At 44.3% G+C, this 13,350-nt stretch overlaps 2 protein-coding genes and 1 non-coding gene across 3 annotated transcripts in view; all 3 read left to right on the top strand.

Annotated features, from left to right (window-relative positions):
- Nucleotides 1-4,432: 4,432 nt before the first annotated feature.
- On the top strand, nucleotides 4,433-4,504 carry TRNAW-CCA (transfer RNA tryptophan (anticodon CCA)). Its single transcript has one exon. It is a non-coding gene; the product is annotated as a tRNA-Trp (tRNA).
- A 728-nt stretch (nucleotides 4,505-5,232) lies between these two features.
- Nucleotides 5,233-6,719, top strand: LOC119180100 (kxDL motif-containing protein CG10681). The gene is made up of 4 exons (XM_037431241.2): nucleotides 5,233-5,366; nucleotides 5,609-5,761; nucleotides 5,876-5,922; nucleotides 6,339-6,719. Exons 1-4 carry the CDS (start codon nucleotides 5,248-5,250, stop codon nucleotides 6,515-6,517), a joined length of 498 nt encoding a protein of 165 aa, XP_037287138.2. The 5' UTR covers nucleotides 5,233-5,247; the 3' UTR covers nucleotides 6,518-6,719.
- A 3,786-nt stretch (nucleotides 6,720-10,505) lies between these two features.
- LOC119180080 (alpha-1,3-mannosyl-glycoprotein 4-beta-N-acetylglucosaminyltransferase B) overlaps nucleotides 10,506-13,350 on the top strand; it is a 149,731-nt gene continuing 146,886 nt past the window's right edge. The window contains exon 1 of the mRNA XM_037431224.2: nucleotides 10,506-10,844. Within this exon, the coding sequence (XP_037287121.2) occupies nucleotides 10,754-10,844 (91 nt within the window). The 5' untranslated portion in view covers nucleotides 10,506-10,753. The remainder of the gene's footprint in view (nucleotides 10,845-13,350) is intronic.

The following is a 13,350-nucleotide window of genomic DNA, read 5'->3' as shown; positions in this document are numbered from 1 at the left end:
ATTCGATCGCCGACGCTCACTAGCATGCCCGTCGTTTTGCCGGCCGCTGCTTCGCCGCCTGTGTATTCTTTCAGTTGTTAGGGGAGCACAGGTTCGCTCCAATAAACTTGTTTTCCTCATAGACAACTGCGTCGTCCTTTGCTGCGTGACATCTGGTGGAGGTGCGAGGTATATGAACCCTAAGCCATTGCCAAGCCGACAAGCAAGCCCAACTCGTGTCAGCCGCCGACAGCAAGGCCTTCAGCCAGAGTTTGGACTGCTCCCGGATAAAAAAAGGGAAGAAGACGTAAAAACCACGATGATCAACGCAGGCACCATGACCAGCGCTACCAACCCTCCCGTCGTTCTGCAGCAACCTCGTGAGCCCCCATCATTCCGAGGATCTCCTGGTGAAGACCCAGAAGAGTGGCTGGAGAAGCTGGAGCGCATCCGCATCTTTAACAGGTGGGACGACGAACAAACGTTTCGTCATGTCTTCTTCTATTTGGAGGATGCAGCTCGAACGTGGTTTGAGAACCATGGAGGCTCCCTAACCGACTGGACTGTCTTTAAGAGCGAATTCCTCAAAACATTCGCTACGGTTGTACGGAAAGAACGAGCCGCCCTTTTGTTGGAGACGCGAATGCAACACCCTAACGAAGGTGTTGTACTGTTCGCTGCGGAGATGAAGATGCTGTTCCGGAGAGCTGACCCCGAAATGGCAGAAGAGAAGAAGGTGCGCTTTCTGATGCGGGGTGTTGAACACGAGCTCTTCGCTGGACTCATCCGCAACCCCCCTAAGACCGTCGCTGAGTTCGTCACCGGGGCTTCGATGATCGAGAGGACCTTGGATATACGTTCGCGGCATTATGCAGGGTGTTTCAAGAAATGTGTCTAATATTCTTTAAAAATCAGCAAAAGGCGCTATTTGCTCGCTGTCTTCACAGTTGATTTTTCTGTAGCAGCGGGCATCTTAGGAGGGTTGAAGATATTATTTAGAGGAGTAATTACGGTAATTATAAAGCTAAATTAATTAACCCTTTTCAATGAGTGAAGCAGTTAAGTCGAATTGGAGAATTGAGGTCATTCATGCGAGGAACCCATTGCCGCTTTGACATTTCGTAAAAGCGGGCTCGAGCAATAATTGCGAATTATTGAAATTGTAAATTCTACGGTGAAACCGAAACCAAATCACCGATGAGCGCAACAAGCAGATGACTACAATGACGTCACTGTTCAAAACAGCGGTTACAGAAATAGCTATCACGTTAGCCATAGCACACACACACAAGCGGACGTAATAGTCAGTGATTCGCAGCAGAGGCACCATGGATTCTAAAACATGATACTAATCAAGAATTAAGTGTCCGTCTCGTTTGGACATCTTGCTCACACACTATGAGATGGCAGCACTGAGGCTCGAAGGCTTACAGAGGTCCCGCGTCAGAGAATACTGACGAGTGGGAGAGGGAAGATAGAATGACCACATTTCACGGAATCGCAGCACACCGTAGATTGCAGAGGCGTACATTCCCCCCACCTCGCCTGAAATTGAGCTAGGAACTGTCCATCGAATGGCTGCAGTTACAAACGCGTTACTACCTGAGTACACAGAGTCGTTTGTATCCGTGTTCTTATGGGCGTACAATACATTCAGATTTATAATCGACAGAAGTGCAGACATTGCGACTCTAGAGCCACATTAGAGGAGAGTTTCAGGCATAGTGAGTAATACTGTGATGCAGACCCATACAGCGACAGCCTCCGCCCACGGTGAGAGTCTGCGTTGCTCGTTTTGGACTTGGAGCACCAACTCTTGGCCGACTAGCGATCGGAGGAAGCCGCAAGGGCCAGCAACCCTTGGCCGAAGCATATATAGGCGGGATCCAGGCCCATTCCACCAATTTGCAGGGCAGTGAAGAAAGTTATTTGACCTGATCTGTATTCGGCGACTTTTATTTGTTCATGAGACCTCACAAGGTCCACTAGGCCATGGAGTAAGAGGGGGGGGGGGGGCAAGTACAAATAAAATATCTAAAAAAAAAACATCAATGAGTACTGGGAAACAAATGAGTAGCTTCTGTGCAACCTTGCATTGGACGGGCAGACTGAAACCAGTTTTGATTAGTCTTCTAGATTTGTGAAACTTTATGTTGTTTCACATCGAAGAATGATTCTTTTTCTTTTTATGGCACAACTCAGTCAAGATATGAGTGCCCATCTTAGCGATATTCGAATACCCTGAGATAGGCTTTTTTCAGCGTGGGGTGCGTGCCCAGCATACGTAATTTTCTTCACGATACAATTTAATCTTATAACTGAAATTTGTCTTCCTTCCAAAGATCAACCTGAAGCTTAATTGTGAAATTTACAGTTCAATTTTGCGGGCACATACCAGTTCAGCCAATTAAGCTGATTCTCAGCTTTTTATCCCAGCATCGCTCATCTTCTCGACGAAAAATAAAAACATATTATTATCATGTAATTCATATTGCCGTGAACTCTGAAATCTTAGATGAAATGGTATTTGAACACGAAAACATGTGAACACACTACGTGTATTTTAGATGTCTGGAAGGCTTGAGCGCGCAATCACAGATACATACAAGCACAAGTACTTGAATACAAAACACCTACGTTTCTTGGTGTATTAACCTTTAACCTTGTTGTACTAGACGCAAGCAGAGTTTACGAGGTTGCTGCCGATGATGTCGGTGCGCTCTTTTCGATTGACGATTGTCAGCTATGAATTTGGCCTTTGAATTTTGAGAATGTCCTCTTGAAATCGGAGCTTATCGGATAAGTCCGAATCGCCAAACACTTTGCCGGCAAATGTTTATATTTTTTTTTTCGAGGGGAGGGGGGGAAGGTTTATCCGAAAACGCGGAGCCCTACGTATCGAGTCAGAACTGTCACATGATATGCCAACTCTCGCCCAGGGAGGGCACAGTGAAAAAGCAAAATTAAAGAAGACAGACTAACGAGGCGGCAGATACAATGCCTTAGGGCTGATGAGATATGAAAATTCTAGTGGGACTATGGGGTCGCTTACACACTGTTCTCCGCGTCTCCTAAGGAAAATCATTTGATCAGAGCGTTTCGATGAAAAGTAGTTGCATCACAAAAAACAGTCTTTCGGTCCGAACAATCTTCTGTGCTCTTGCAACCACGCATGGGCACTCACCGCTGTTTGCCTGTGTAGATATGACCATAAGACAACGGTATGAAACTACATTTTGCCCATTCTACATAGGAGAACTTGTAATACTCATTGCTAATCCTCGTCGTTTTAGACCTTCTGTGTTTCCAGATGGTTCAACCATATAACTTTTTTAACTTGTCAGGGGCCGAATGTACTACGCAGGCGTCATGCCTATTTGCGGCGTTTTTTAGGCGATGGGACAGCTTGCGTATGTAGAGGCATCTGTATGTAGAGCTTGCGTATGGAACGGCTTTTTAACCCGTTCCATAATTTGATCACTTGCTTGGCCGTCCCGTACTATTGCTTTTAGTAGCTTTCGCGCAACTTTGCGTAGCAGAACCGGAAGTTAAGTAGACTCTGGCTAGTTCCAGTAGAGTTAACTTCATATGCTCCTTAAAGGTAACATATACAGTGACTCTAGTTCACAGCAGTGCACAAACGACAGTCTTATTAACAGGGTAAACGAACAGGGGATCAAAAGAGAGAGAGAGAAAAAAAAAAAGACGAATGGATGGAAAAGTCGACGTCTGTGTGCCTCTTTGTTCTAGTACCCGTGTTGCATGCGCGCCATATCCTGACACAATAAATAAGTACAACTGGCTACACCGACGCTTGCCCCTCCCCACTGCCGCCGCGATGCAAATGCAACGCTTGGTTGACGCCCTCCGAGACAAAGTTCTGCCGACGCTCGCCACTGTACGAAATTCCAACGGCGTGTTTTTCAGCGACCGTTTAGTCTAGCACTTCTAGATCCTATAGGAGCTTTCCTGTCTGTTCTCTGGCGTGCTACTCGCAAACGCAAACAGCCACGGAGAAAGCAAACAGTGTAGCTCCATCTACTAAGTTCTAGCGGTTCTAAGTGGACACGCATCCGAGCACTTCGATATCGGTGCTCTGTGGTCTTGAGAAAGCGGCTGGTAGCGCTGTGAATCATGCTCTGAATGAAGCATATGCATAGTTTCCATGTGACAATGCAAACGCATTACAAGCCCTCAGTCTGACAGACGAACAGGTGGTCTTTTTTGCTGTAGCCGGAAAACCCCAGCGCACCACAAGAACTTTTAAAGCGAACAGGTGTATTCACCAGCTTATGTGACACCACATGACTATGTGAAGGCTAGATTGCCAGCGGTATAATCGCCATAATTATTTCGATTGAACGACCAACTAATCTCATCATTTGTTTTAAAATACGAAAATCAAACCTTACTGAACTGAGAAAACTGCCTTTAAACCACAACTCGAACATCTGACTCGGTGGCGCAACGGTAGCGCGTCTGACTCCAGATCAGAAGGTTGCGTGTTCGAATCACGTCCGGGTCAAAATATTTTTGCAGATTTTTTTTTTCTTTTTTCAGGTTACGTTGTATGATCACTGCTTTGTTAGACTCTCATACTCACAATTTGCGCCCCAATCATTACGAACAAACCGATAATGGGCGCATGTTGCATTCTTGTGTGCGCATAATACGGCCATGCCACGACTTGAATTATCGAAGAACTTCTAAATATTCTGTTAAGTATTGGTGCAGTGAGATATGGAAGTATGGTAAATGATAGGTTCTTTTAACAAGCTTTTCACCACGCATATTTATCTTTGCATGCACAGCTAGGGCGTGCAACGCCCTCTGCTTCGATAGTTGCCTTCTCTTTCTTGTCAATAAACTCATGATTACAACTAACTCGAGTTTTGTGTGTTTTAAGCTTGCTATGTTTCATTGGAGTGTAATATAACAAGCAGGGAAAACACAATTTCTAAAAAACTGTGACGCGGTAGCTGGAATCGAAACCGAAGAGAAACAAATAGCAGCAATAGCTAGCAGTAAGAACGTGATAATGATAGAGGGCTACAACTAACTACTTCTTTTTAGGTGACCTTTCTTAGACCTACTTTTTTGCTGCAATCACTGAAGTACTTTCGGTATTCTAGGGACCATACTTTTGGTAACCAATGTTATGTAAAATTTCAAAGCCAATCCCATGTTCCAATCCCAAAACATTTTTGGCTTGACTTGGCTTGGCTGTCACATTGGTTTCGTGGCTGGCTTGGCAACTGTTATGTAAACATGGCGCACGGTGACTTCAGCTGCTGTGCGTCGCCTGCTGCAGATGTTATTGCTCATGCACTGGCCAATCAAGTAAACCATAACGACATTCAGTCGATTATACAATGCCAGAAGCAAGTGTAAGTACTACAGCTATGCATGGCTCAGATATACATACGGTTTTAAACTAACTGTGCAACACCCGTCAGCGGCGCTTTCACTACTGAATTGACGTGCAGCCTCGATTCATTGTATGCTTTTTGCTTAGTCGTTGCGGCGCAGCTACATAAATAGATTTGCTACTATGTTACCCAGCGGCGAGAAGCACGCATGGCAGAGTGCGGCATTGCATTAACGTCGCGTTTGGTTCCGCGAATTTCAGGCTTGGAAGACTTGAAAAGACAAATGAGATGTTGATAAACTGCAACGCGCTCTCTGCAACCCGCTTCGCCGTTGCTAGCCAAGACCTGAAAAAGCACACGCAGCTCCTCTTTGATCTCAAGAAAGACTTGGATTCTGTCTTCAAGAGAATTAGGTTCGTAAGAGAGTTTTGCCTATGTCCGTGCGTAGGAATGTAGGGAATACGAATAGACTAGAAAAAGAAAAAAACTAAACAGTGTATTGTGCTTTTTTTTTTCTCGTATCCCAGGTTCTTAAAGATGAAACTGGCACAGCAGTACCCAGCAGCATTCTCAGGTGAGCTGCAATATGTTTATAGTTTCATGTGCTTGTTGTAATTACTAATTCTATGTAGCCATGACGAGTAGGCGTCGAGATCTGCCTTCCAAAAAAAAAAAAAAAAAGATGTTTGCCTTAGTGGTGCTGCCGTAAAAATTTTTAGGCCTTAACCATGCAGACGAAGCGAATACGAAGGAGACCTCGTTGACAAAGACAAGTATAATTTGTGGCTCTTGCATTATTTTTTTCACTTTTTTTCTTGGCACATATCTTTAGAGTATTTAAATAGAGAATAGAAAACAATAGCACTTGACTTACTTTGAAAGTAACTCATTATATCACTAGCTTCGGCTGCAGCATTATACCTTCGAAGCAATGGCACTAATTAGTTCAAGGGCTATGTTTATGACTCTCTCTACTGTTCTTACCCGCAGCTTGCAACACGGTGTTTTATGCTGTCGATGAAGAAGATGAGCCCGAAGAGAGGCATCCACCCGCCAAAGCCCAGGCAGAGAAATTGGTCGATGCCACGGAGGAACAGAAGCACATTGGTGGTCAACAACTACAGGACTCTCTGTCTGGCTCTTCACCACAAAGCTCAGTCACTTCATAGAACTGTGAAAACTCCTTGGCAAAGAATGGACAATGATTTTGCACCTCCTACAGCTTGTTGTGTAAAGGCTGTAGCATGTGATAAATCCAAGGGGGCTTTGAGCAGAGCCCTTGCCAAAACAAGAAGGCAGGATGCATAGTGCAGACGAACCAATTTTGTACATGTATTATGCATGCGTGGTTCTTTGTGTATAATGTGAATAGCTTTATTGTGCTTGTACAAGTGCAAAGAATTGGCCTTGACAAGACCGCTGGCATGGTTTATCATGTTCGCTGGTCAGGCAACTTATCTATCTCAATTAATGATGGGGCTAAGTAAGTGGCATGTAATTTCAGTCTAGAATGATGAGGAACAACATGCTTTCTCAAAGCTACTTTTACACAAATACTCTTTGTTTCATTGGCTCCAGGGATATTATTTAACATTTTCAATTTCTGTATGGTTTCTTCAGATTCACATGATGACCTGGCAAAAACCTCCTTATGTAAGAGACATTGTGTACCTACACCTAGCTTAATTGTGTTACAGTTCTTGTAATCTTGCAGAGGCATTATTTGGCTATCGATCCTGCACTAATTTCAAAATGTGGTCTAATGGCTAAGGTATTCGGTTGCTGACTTGCAGGTCGTGAAATCAAATCCCGGCTGCGGCAACTGCATTTTCGATGGAGGCAAAAATGCTGCAGGCCAAGTACTCAGATTTGTGTGCACGTTGAAGAACGCCAGGTGGTCAGATTTTCTGGAGCCTTCCACTATGGCGTCTCTCATAATCATATGGTGGTTTTGGGACGTTAAACCCCACCTATCATAAATTTCTAATTGTAAGCGCAGATCTTTATAGAATGTTCATGCACTGCGGCTTGCTTAAAATATTATAATGTAGTATTGATGTGTTCACCAAAACTTTCTTTCTTCCTTCTGTTATTTGTTATACTGTTACATTGTAACAAAAAATTAATTTTTGTTTGCTTTGTGTCAAGTCCTAATGCTATTGCGAAATCAGACAGTACCTGAGATATTGCAACCTCTAGCTTTGAACTGTTCTGCCACACGTTTGCCTACACCTTTGAATTTGCCACCGATCGACCCTCAGCGCAATTTCACTGATGCCAGTAAAGTACGGCACTACCTTTGAGACAGAACACACAAAGCTTCTCCCAGGATTTATAGCTCGAAACGGGTACACTCTGCCTCTGAGCTCCAGAGTATACAGTGGCTTCTTGTTCAACATAAATGTAATTTTTTCACGCACATGTCGGTGGATAGGTACAGGGTTCAGAAGGCTGAAATTACCAGCAGGAAACGTGCCGTCCCTGTGACAGCTCCAGTTAATCTCTGAGGAAAGAACCAAATAGGACCCAAAACATTGGGACTAGGCTAAACCTTGGCTGGTGCCAGTTTATCTTTGGGATTTTTCTCCAGCTCCAATCTCTGTTTGACATCGTATAACTTGCTGTAAATTCTGTGCACTTATGCAAGACCATATTAAATGAAGGCATGGTAGCAAAATTTGCTTGCTAATTATACGCATAGTGCACCCAATATTTGTGGCCACACCTACCCTGACTGCAAGCAATTGGTACATAATGAACAAAGTAACTCAATTTCTTAACATGTGCAAGTGGAGAAAAGAAACTAAATCAGTACTTGTTATGTATGAAGTGCAATGTTTCAGGAGATGATAAAAGATTATGCATGAATCACAAGTCTTAGTGCTTTAGGACGTGGTTAAGGCTGCTTACAAATCCATTATGATCTGCAATACTTGCACAAAGATTCCTTTTTGTGCAGTTGTGAGTGGTAGAGATAAAAGATAAGTGTGAAATATATTCTATTGTAAGCTATTGTGTGAGTGAAACAAAACATTTCTTCAATCAGTCAATGTGGCCAGGGGCAGGAAATAGTGATTATATGTGTGGCTGCCAAGAATTGTGATGCAAGAACAACAGAATAGCATTGTGAAAGTGCCCGTGGAAAAGTTTTGAGTTGTATTGCAAAAATGTGATATTAAAGGATATTCAAAAAGCAAAATTGGACTGACTTCATATCATCATATTCAGAATGATGAGGGTTAGATCAGTTTCCATTCGAGTCATTACTAGATGTGTGATTGGTGGAGTCGTGCAATTAAATATTGAGAGGTGGTGTGATGACCATCCACTCTAGCAGACTTGAAGGTGTTTGTGTGACGGAACGTGAAGGGACCAGGAAAATGTGTTTCATTTAACGGGAGTTTCGATTACTGGGAGATGAAGAAGAGTGGAGAATCCATGTACGAAACCAATCGTGCTAGAGGCAGTTTCATTTAAACAGCAGTTCTATTTAACAGATTTCTGTTTGCTGAGAGTTTATTGTAGGGGTAAAACAGGAGCAAATTTAATGTTCTTTCATGGGACTGCTTAACTTACCAAAACAGAAAAGGTTGAAGATTCTAAACATTGCTTCATGTGAGTAGATCAAGAATCTTAGAGTCATTTCGTTGTGCCTACAAGAATTTCATCAATACAGTGGTGGCTAGCTTCCACATTATATTTATTGGGTGGGCTGCTTGGCTTCAAGCCAAACAAAATATTCTGCTGTCTGTAGAAAACTGTTCGTCTAAGTGAAACAGGCGGCATTTAGTCATGCTTGACGGTCAAACTCAGTTTGTTTTATAGCTGCTCAGGGCTTTTTGGTGGCTGGAAATACTTTCAGAATGTCTGTAAGGAGCCATTACCTGTGGCTGCTTTTGATAAAAGTTCTAGCTTTACTTTTTTTTCCTGTGCACGATGTATCATTAGTGTCACAGCAATGCAGTATGCACTTGTGCCAATTTCGCTCTAGCCAAACTGTATGATGTGGGTAAAATATAATTCAAATGTTCATGCACAACACAGGTGTTCATTTTTACTGAAAAACTAATACAGAGTACATCAGGATATGCTCAGTCAAGTTCATTAACATATAACCATAGGAAATCTAACTGCAAATACCCAACCCTGGTGCTTTCCTATTTAGTTGCAGGAACTTGGCTATTTTGTAGCCTGTTGTGCAAAAAAAGAAAAAAAAAACTGTTTAACAGAGGGTGGTCGGCCAATTAATGTAGATGGCGGACCTTGCTTGTTCCAAGTAGGTCTATAACTTCTTGGCTGGAAGTTAGCACATGTCTCTATCCCCCTGCACAAGTCCGCCGTACGCTGTTGTGCAGTTATACTTGTTTATTTATTTTTCACACGTGGTATGATTTCTTCTTAATCGAACTGCTTTATTTCTTTGATTGGAAATCACTTGTTAGCACATGTAAGGTCTTAAAATTATAAGCACTGCTGCAGCTCTTTTATGACGTAGGAAGTGTGTGTGTGGGGGGGGGGGGATGTTTTCTTGCTGGGGGCTCAACCCTTTCCGAGTTTCCCTCTCACATACAAACACATGCTGGAATATACATAAAGGACATCTTTCCGCTCTCTTTCCTTCTTCTGCTTCCCCCTTTATTTCCCGCTTCCACTTCCTTGACGCTGCACCGTTTTTCCTATTGGGCTGTAGAATTAAGCGTCATTTTGACAATAAACAGGACTACTACTTCCATCACCATCCCTCCGAATTTCTTTCTGACTACGCACCTGATTAACGTATTTTATGACGCACACTAAACGCAATCAATACCGCTTGCTGAATTAATGACCTGAATGTACAAAATAACAAGAGGTACTCAATTTGAATGTCTCAAGGATGTTGCTGCGCCGAAATTCGTCTGTACAATAACAGTGCGAGGAGCCTGTTTCGAAAGACGCGGCTGACGAGCGGCGATGCGACAGGAAAAGTTGCTGCAGATGCCGCGCCATCTGTTAGCTGCGCAGAGAAGTCAGAAGTGGTTTCGGTCTCCTGGCGGTGTTCGAGGGAACTGCGATCGTTGCAAGTGGTAGCAAGCGGCGCAAGTATCCACTGATGTTGCTGTAATCGAGCAACTGAGGAGACCGTGGAGTATGTCGTGCTCTGCCACAGCAGCTGTTGCGGCATGTGAGCTCTGGAGGATCTTGACGCAGTGCTGTGTTTTAAATGTCTGTGCTTGTACGTCAGGGCGCCAGTTCGAACACGTGCCTGTGCGACTATGAGGCCGGGCGGCTTCGTGGGAACGCTGTGTGTGTGAGTGCTGCTACTTCGAGCGGACCCACGCTGCTGCGAGCGCTGCCGCCCCTCGACGTCTTTTTCGTGCGTGGTGGAAAACTGTGACAACAAACAGACATCGGCAGCCCCCACGATGCTCCCGAGGAGGCCAGTGCCGTTCTACGTCGCGCTATTTGTGATTGCAGCACCTTTCTTCACTATATTCGTCATGTTTCAGAAGCCCGGTAAGTGTCGCCTGCAGTAGTCATTCTGGGTCAGTCGCGTTGCCGGCCGCGCTTGTGTTTCTTCTTCCTCTTGGGGCAAAGTCTTGGCAGACCTCTTGGTGAGATTGAATGCTAGTGCGAATCTTGCATCTTTTTACATCCGCGTTTGGAAGAGGCACGCGTGCACCACTACTGTCCCATCACTCGTCGTCATCCTGGAGCAAAGAGTAGTTCACATTGTCTGCACACTTACTGTTTCACGGCAACATTACGGCCAGTGAAGTGACTTTCGTTACCCAATCGCGTCACCTCACAGCAAATAAGAAAAATGGGCGTGATGTAATCTTTTAATACGCACGTTCTCACGCGAACCGCAGTTAAGTACATCAGCGTGTACATTGTGTCTATCATATGTGGTTTCAGCGTTTTCCGGTATGGGGCAACCGTTCATTCAATCCCATTTCGCTCTTGGACGTGGTGACTTATTCTGTCGCGCATAAAACCGAAGTACCGATGCCGAATGTGAAAGGCACGCTTGCCCGCTTTATACGACGGTGACCCTTCCACCTTGGTTAAGTTGCGTGTAACGTCCTTGAAAACGCAACAGAATTTTCACAAGTTTAGTTACAGGGATTGTGTGTATGCTCCGGCCAGGTAGTTGAACATTACACTATCCGTTGGTTTCGTTTTCTCTGTCTCGAATGTGGTGTGGAACCTGATGTAAGCCAACGGGTTTGGACGGAAAAAAGCCGGCGGCATAGTCACATATCGCATGAATTCGTTTGATTTCTTGACGTGCGGCTCATCCTTCTTTTCGCTGAAGCTCGTAAAATACTGCCGGCACAAACGGTTCCAGTCTTTAGCCGCTTGATAAATTATGCCTCTTTTGTCAATATGATCGAATTCGCTTTGTAAAGAGGTGGTTGCGTTTATGCTGTCAGCAATAACCGAGTGACCTTGATTTTTTCACTTTATCAAAGTCTGTACATCGGCCAGATATTGGTATGCGCTGACTGCAGCTATTAAAGACCTCACCACTATTTGTCTAGTGCCTACATTACATTACGGAAAAGAAGAACAGACTGATGCATTGTAATTTCCGCGTCACCATTTAATGTAACTTATAAAAATAAACTAGATGATCTGTCTTGGCTGAGCAGACACGAACGCAGGAAGCCATGCAGGAACTATTGTGTGTTTTATTCAAGGACGTTCTAATACTTTCATTGCACCTACGTGAGACGGTTTTACTTCATGGGCGTGTGCTTGCGCTGATAAAGGGCTACTTATGTAAGAACACTTGAGATTGCCGCCTAACGAAAGCCTTCTCACGACTAAAAACATTGCCTCTCCGTAGATTTTTCTTTCCTGGCCGCTGACTACCGTATTCCTGGTTGCGATGTGACAGCAGGCCGTCGTCTTTGGCGTTCCTGAATGAGGCTAGAAATTAGTTGCCGCGTCCAAAGATTCATGATAGAGAAAAAACGCGACACAATCAATGTTCGGTGGCATCGTGATTTTGTTTCGTCATTCAGCCATCATTTGTTCCGTAGTAACTTTTCTGTCTAACAATGGCTCCTATTAAAGATGTTCTCGTAAGTGTGGCTTCCAAGTGTGTTGGTTGGCGTAGGCATCTGTGCGGTTACTATATATGCTTTGTTAATTTGCAACACCACGTTTCATCGCGCCAGCGACTTTTACCTCCATGATGGCTTGCCCGAGCCGGCGCGGTAATGCTTGAACGTGTAATCGCATGAAAAAAAAAAAAAAATGTTGACACGCTTTAACTTGTTATGCAGGCTGTAAAACCTAATTGAAGATGGTATTTTTCGTTTCGCGTCAATAAATCAGCAACGTTCGTCAGCACGCCGATGCGATATGCAGTACTGGCCGCTGTGTGTGCGCTGTTCTGAACTATGTTGCGTGCAACAGATTCTGATGGACCGAGGTTGTCAGTGTTAATCGTAAGACCACACTGTTTGATCGCTTGGCGATGGAACAAGCGTGGTCTCTTGTGGTTATTTTACTAGGTTTTGCAAGGAGGAGCCACGCTTGCCATAATAACATTTGGTTGATTCCTGCGATCCACCTGAGCGGGACCACGGCGCGAATAAAGTTAGCGACTGTGACACGTCGAAGTTGTCATTTTTATGCCCGGACGAGTTTGATACGGAGAAGAAGCGCAGCTTGCTCTTCTCCGTGGGCAGTTGTAGATCGCTGTCTTTTTAAGCATCGCGTAGGATGAATGACTAAGCTCACTAAGCGTGTAGGTTTTTTTTGTGAGCGCGTCGTCAAATCAAAGGTCATATCAACACGGAATATTTCAGAACGTATCCTGTCATGAAGAGTTCGCCGAATGAGGGTCCTAGTCGAAGTTATTTCGACGAAGCAAAGAATAGGGTGGGCTTCAGATTGTTTAATGTTGCAGCGCTGGTTTGTTATGGCGTTTTTGGGGAACGTCCACAGCTTTTGCCGACACGCCGTGAATGGCTACGACACTAGAACTCGAGGGGGGGGGGGGGGGGGG

Source organism: Rhipicephalus microplus, chromosome 2 (assembly GCF_043290135.1).
Source record: "Rhipicephalus microplus isolate Deutch F79 chromosome 2, USDA_Rmic, whole genome shotgun sequence".
Lineage (NCBI taxonomy): Eukaryota > Metazoa > Arthropoda > Arachnida > Ixodida > Ixodidae > Rhipicephalus > Rhipicephalus microplus.
The sequence above is the reverse complement of the archived record's forward strand: the minus strand, read 5'-3'. Positions and strand labels throughout refer to the sequence as shown.

Excerpts from the sequence above, each read along its gene's own strand:
- LOC119180100 (XM_037431241.2), top strand. The coding sequence starts at position 5,248 with ATGGCGCACGGTGACTTCAGCTGCTGTGCGTCGCCTGCTGCAGATGTT. Across the intron at positions 5,367-5,608 it reads ATACAATGCCAGAAGCAAGT|GCTTGGAAGACTTGAAAAGA; the intron begins GTAAGTACTACA and ends CGCGAATTTCAG. Across the intron at positions 5,923-6,338 it reads GTACCCAGCAGCATTCTCAG|CTTGCAACACGGTGTTTTAT; the intron begins GTGAGCTGCAAT and ends TCTTACCCGCAG.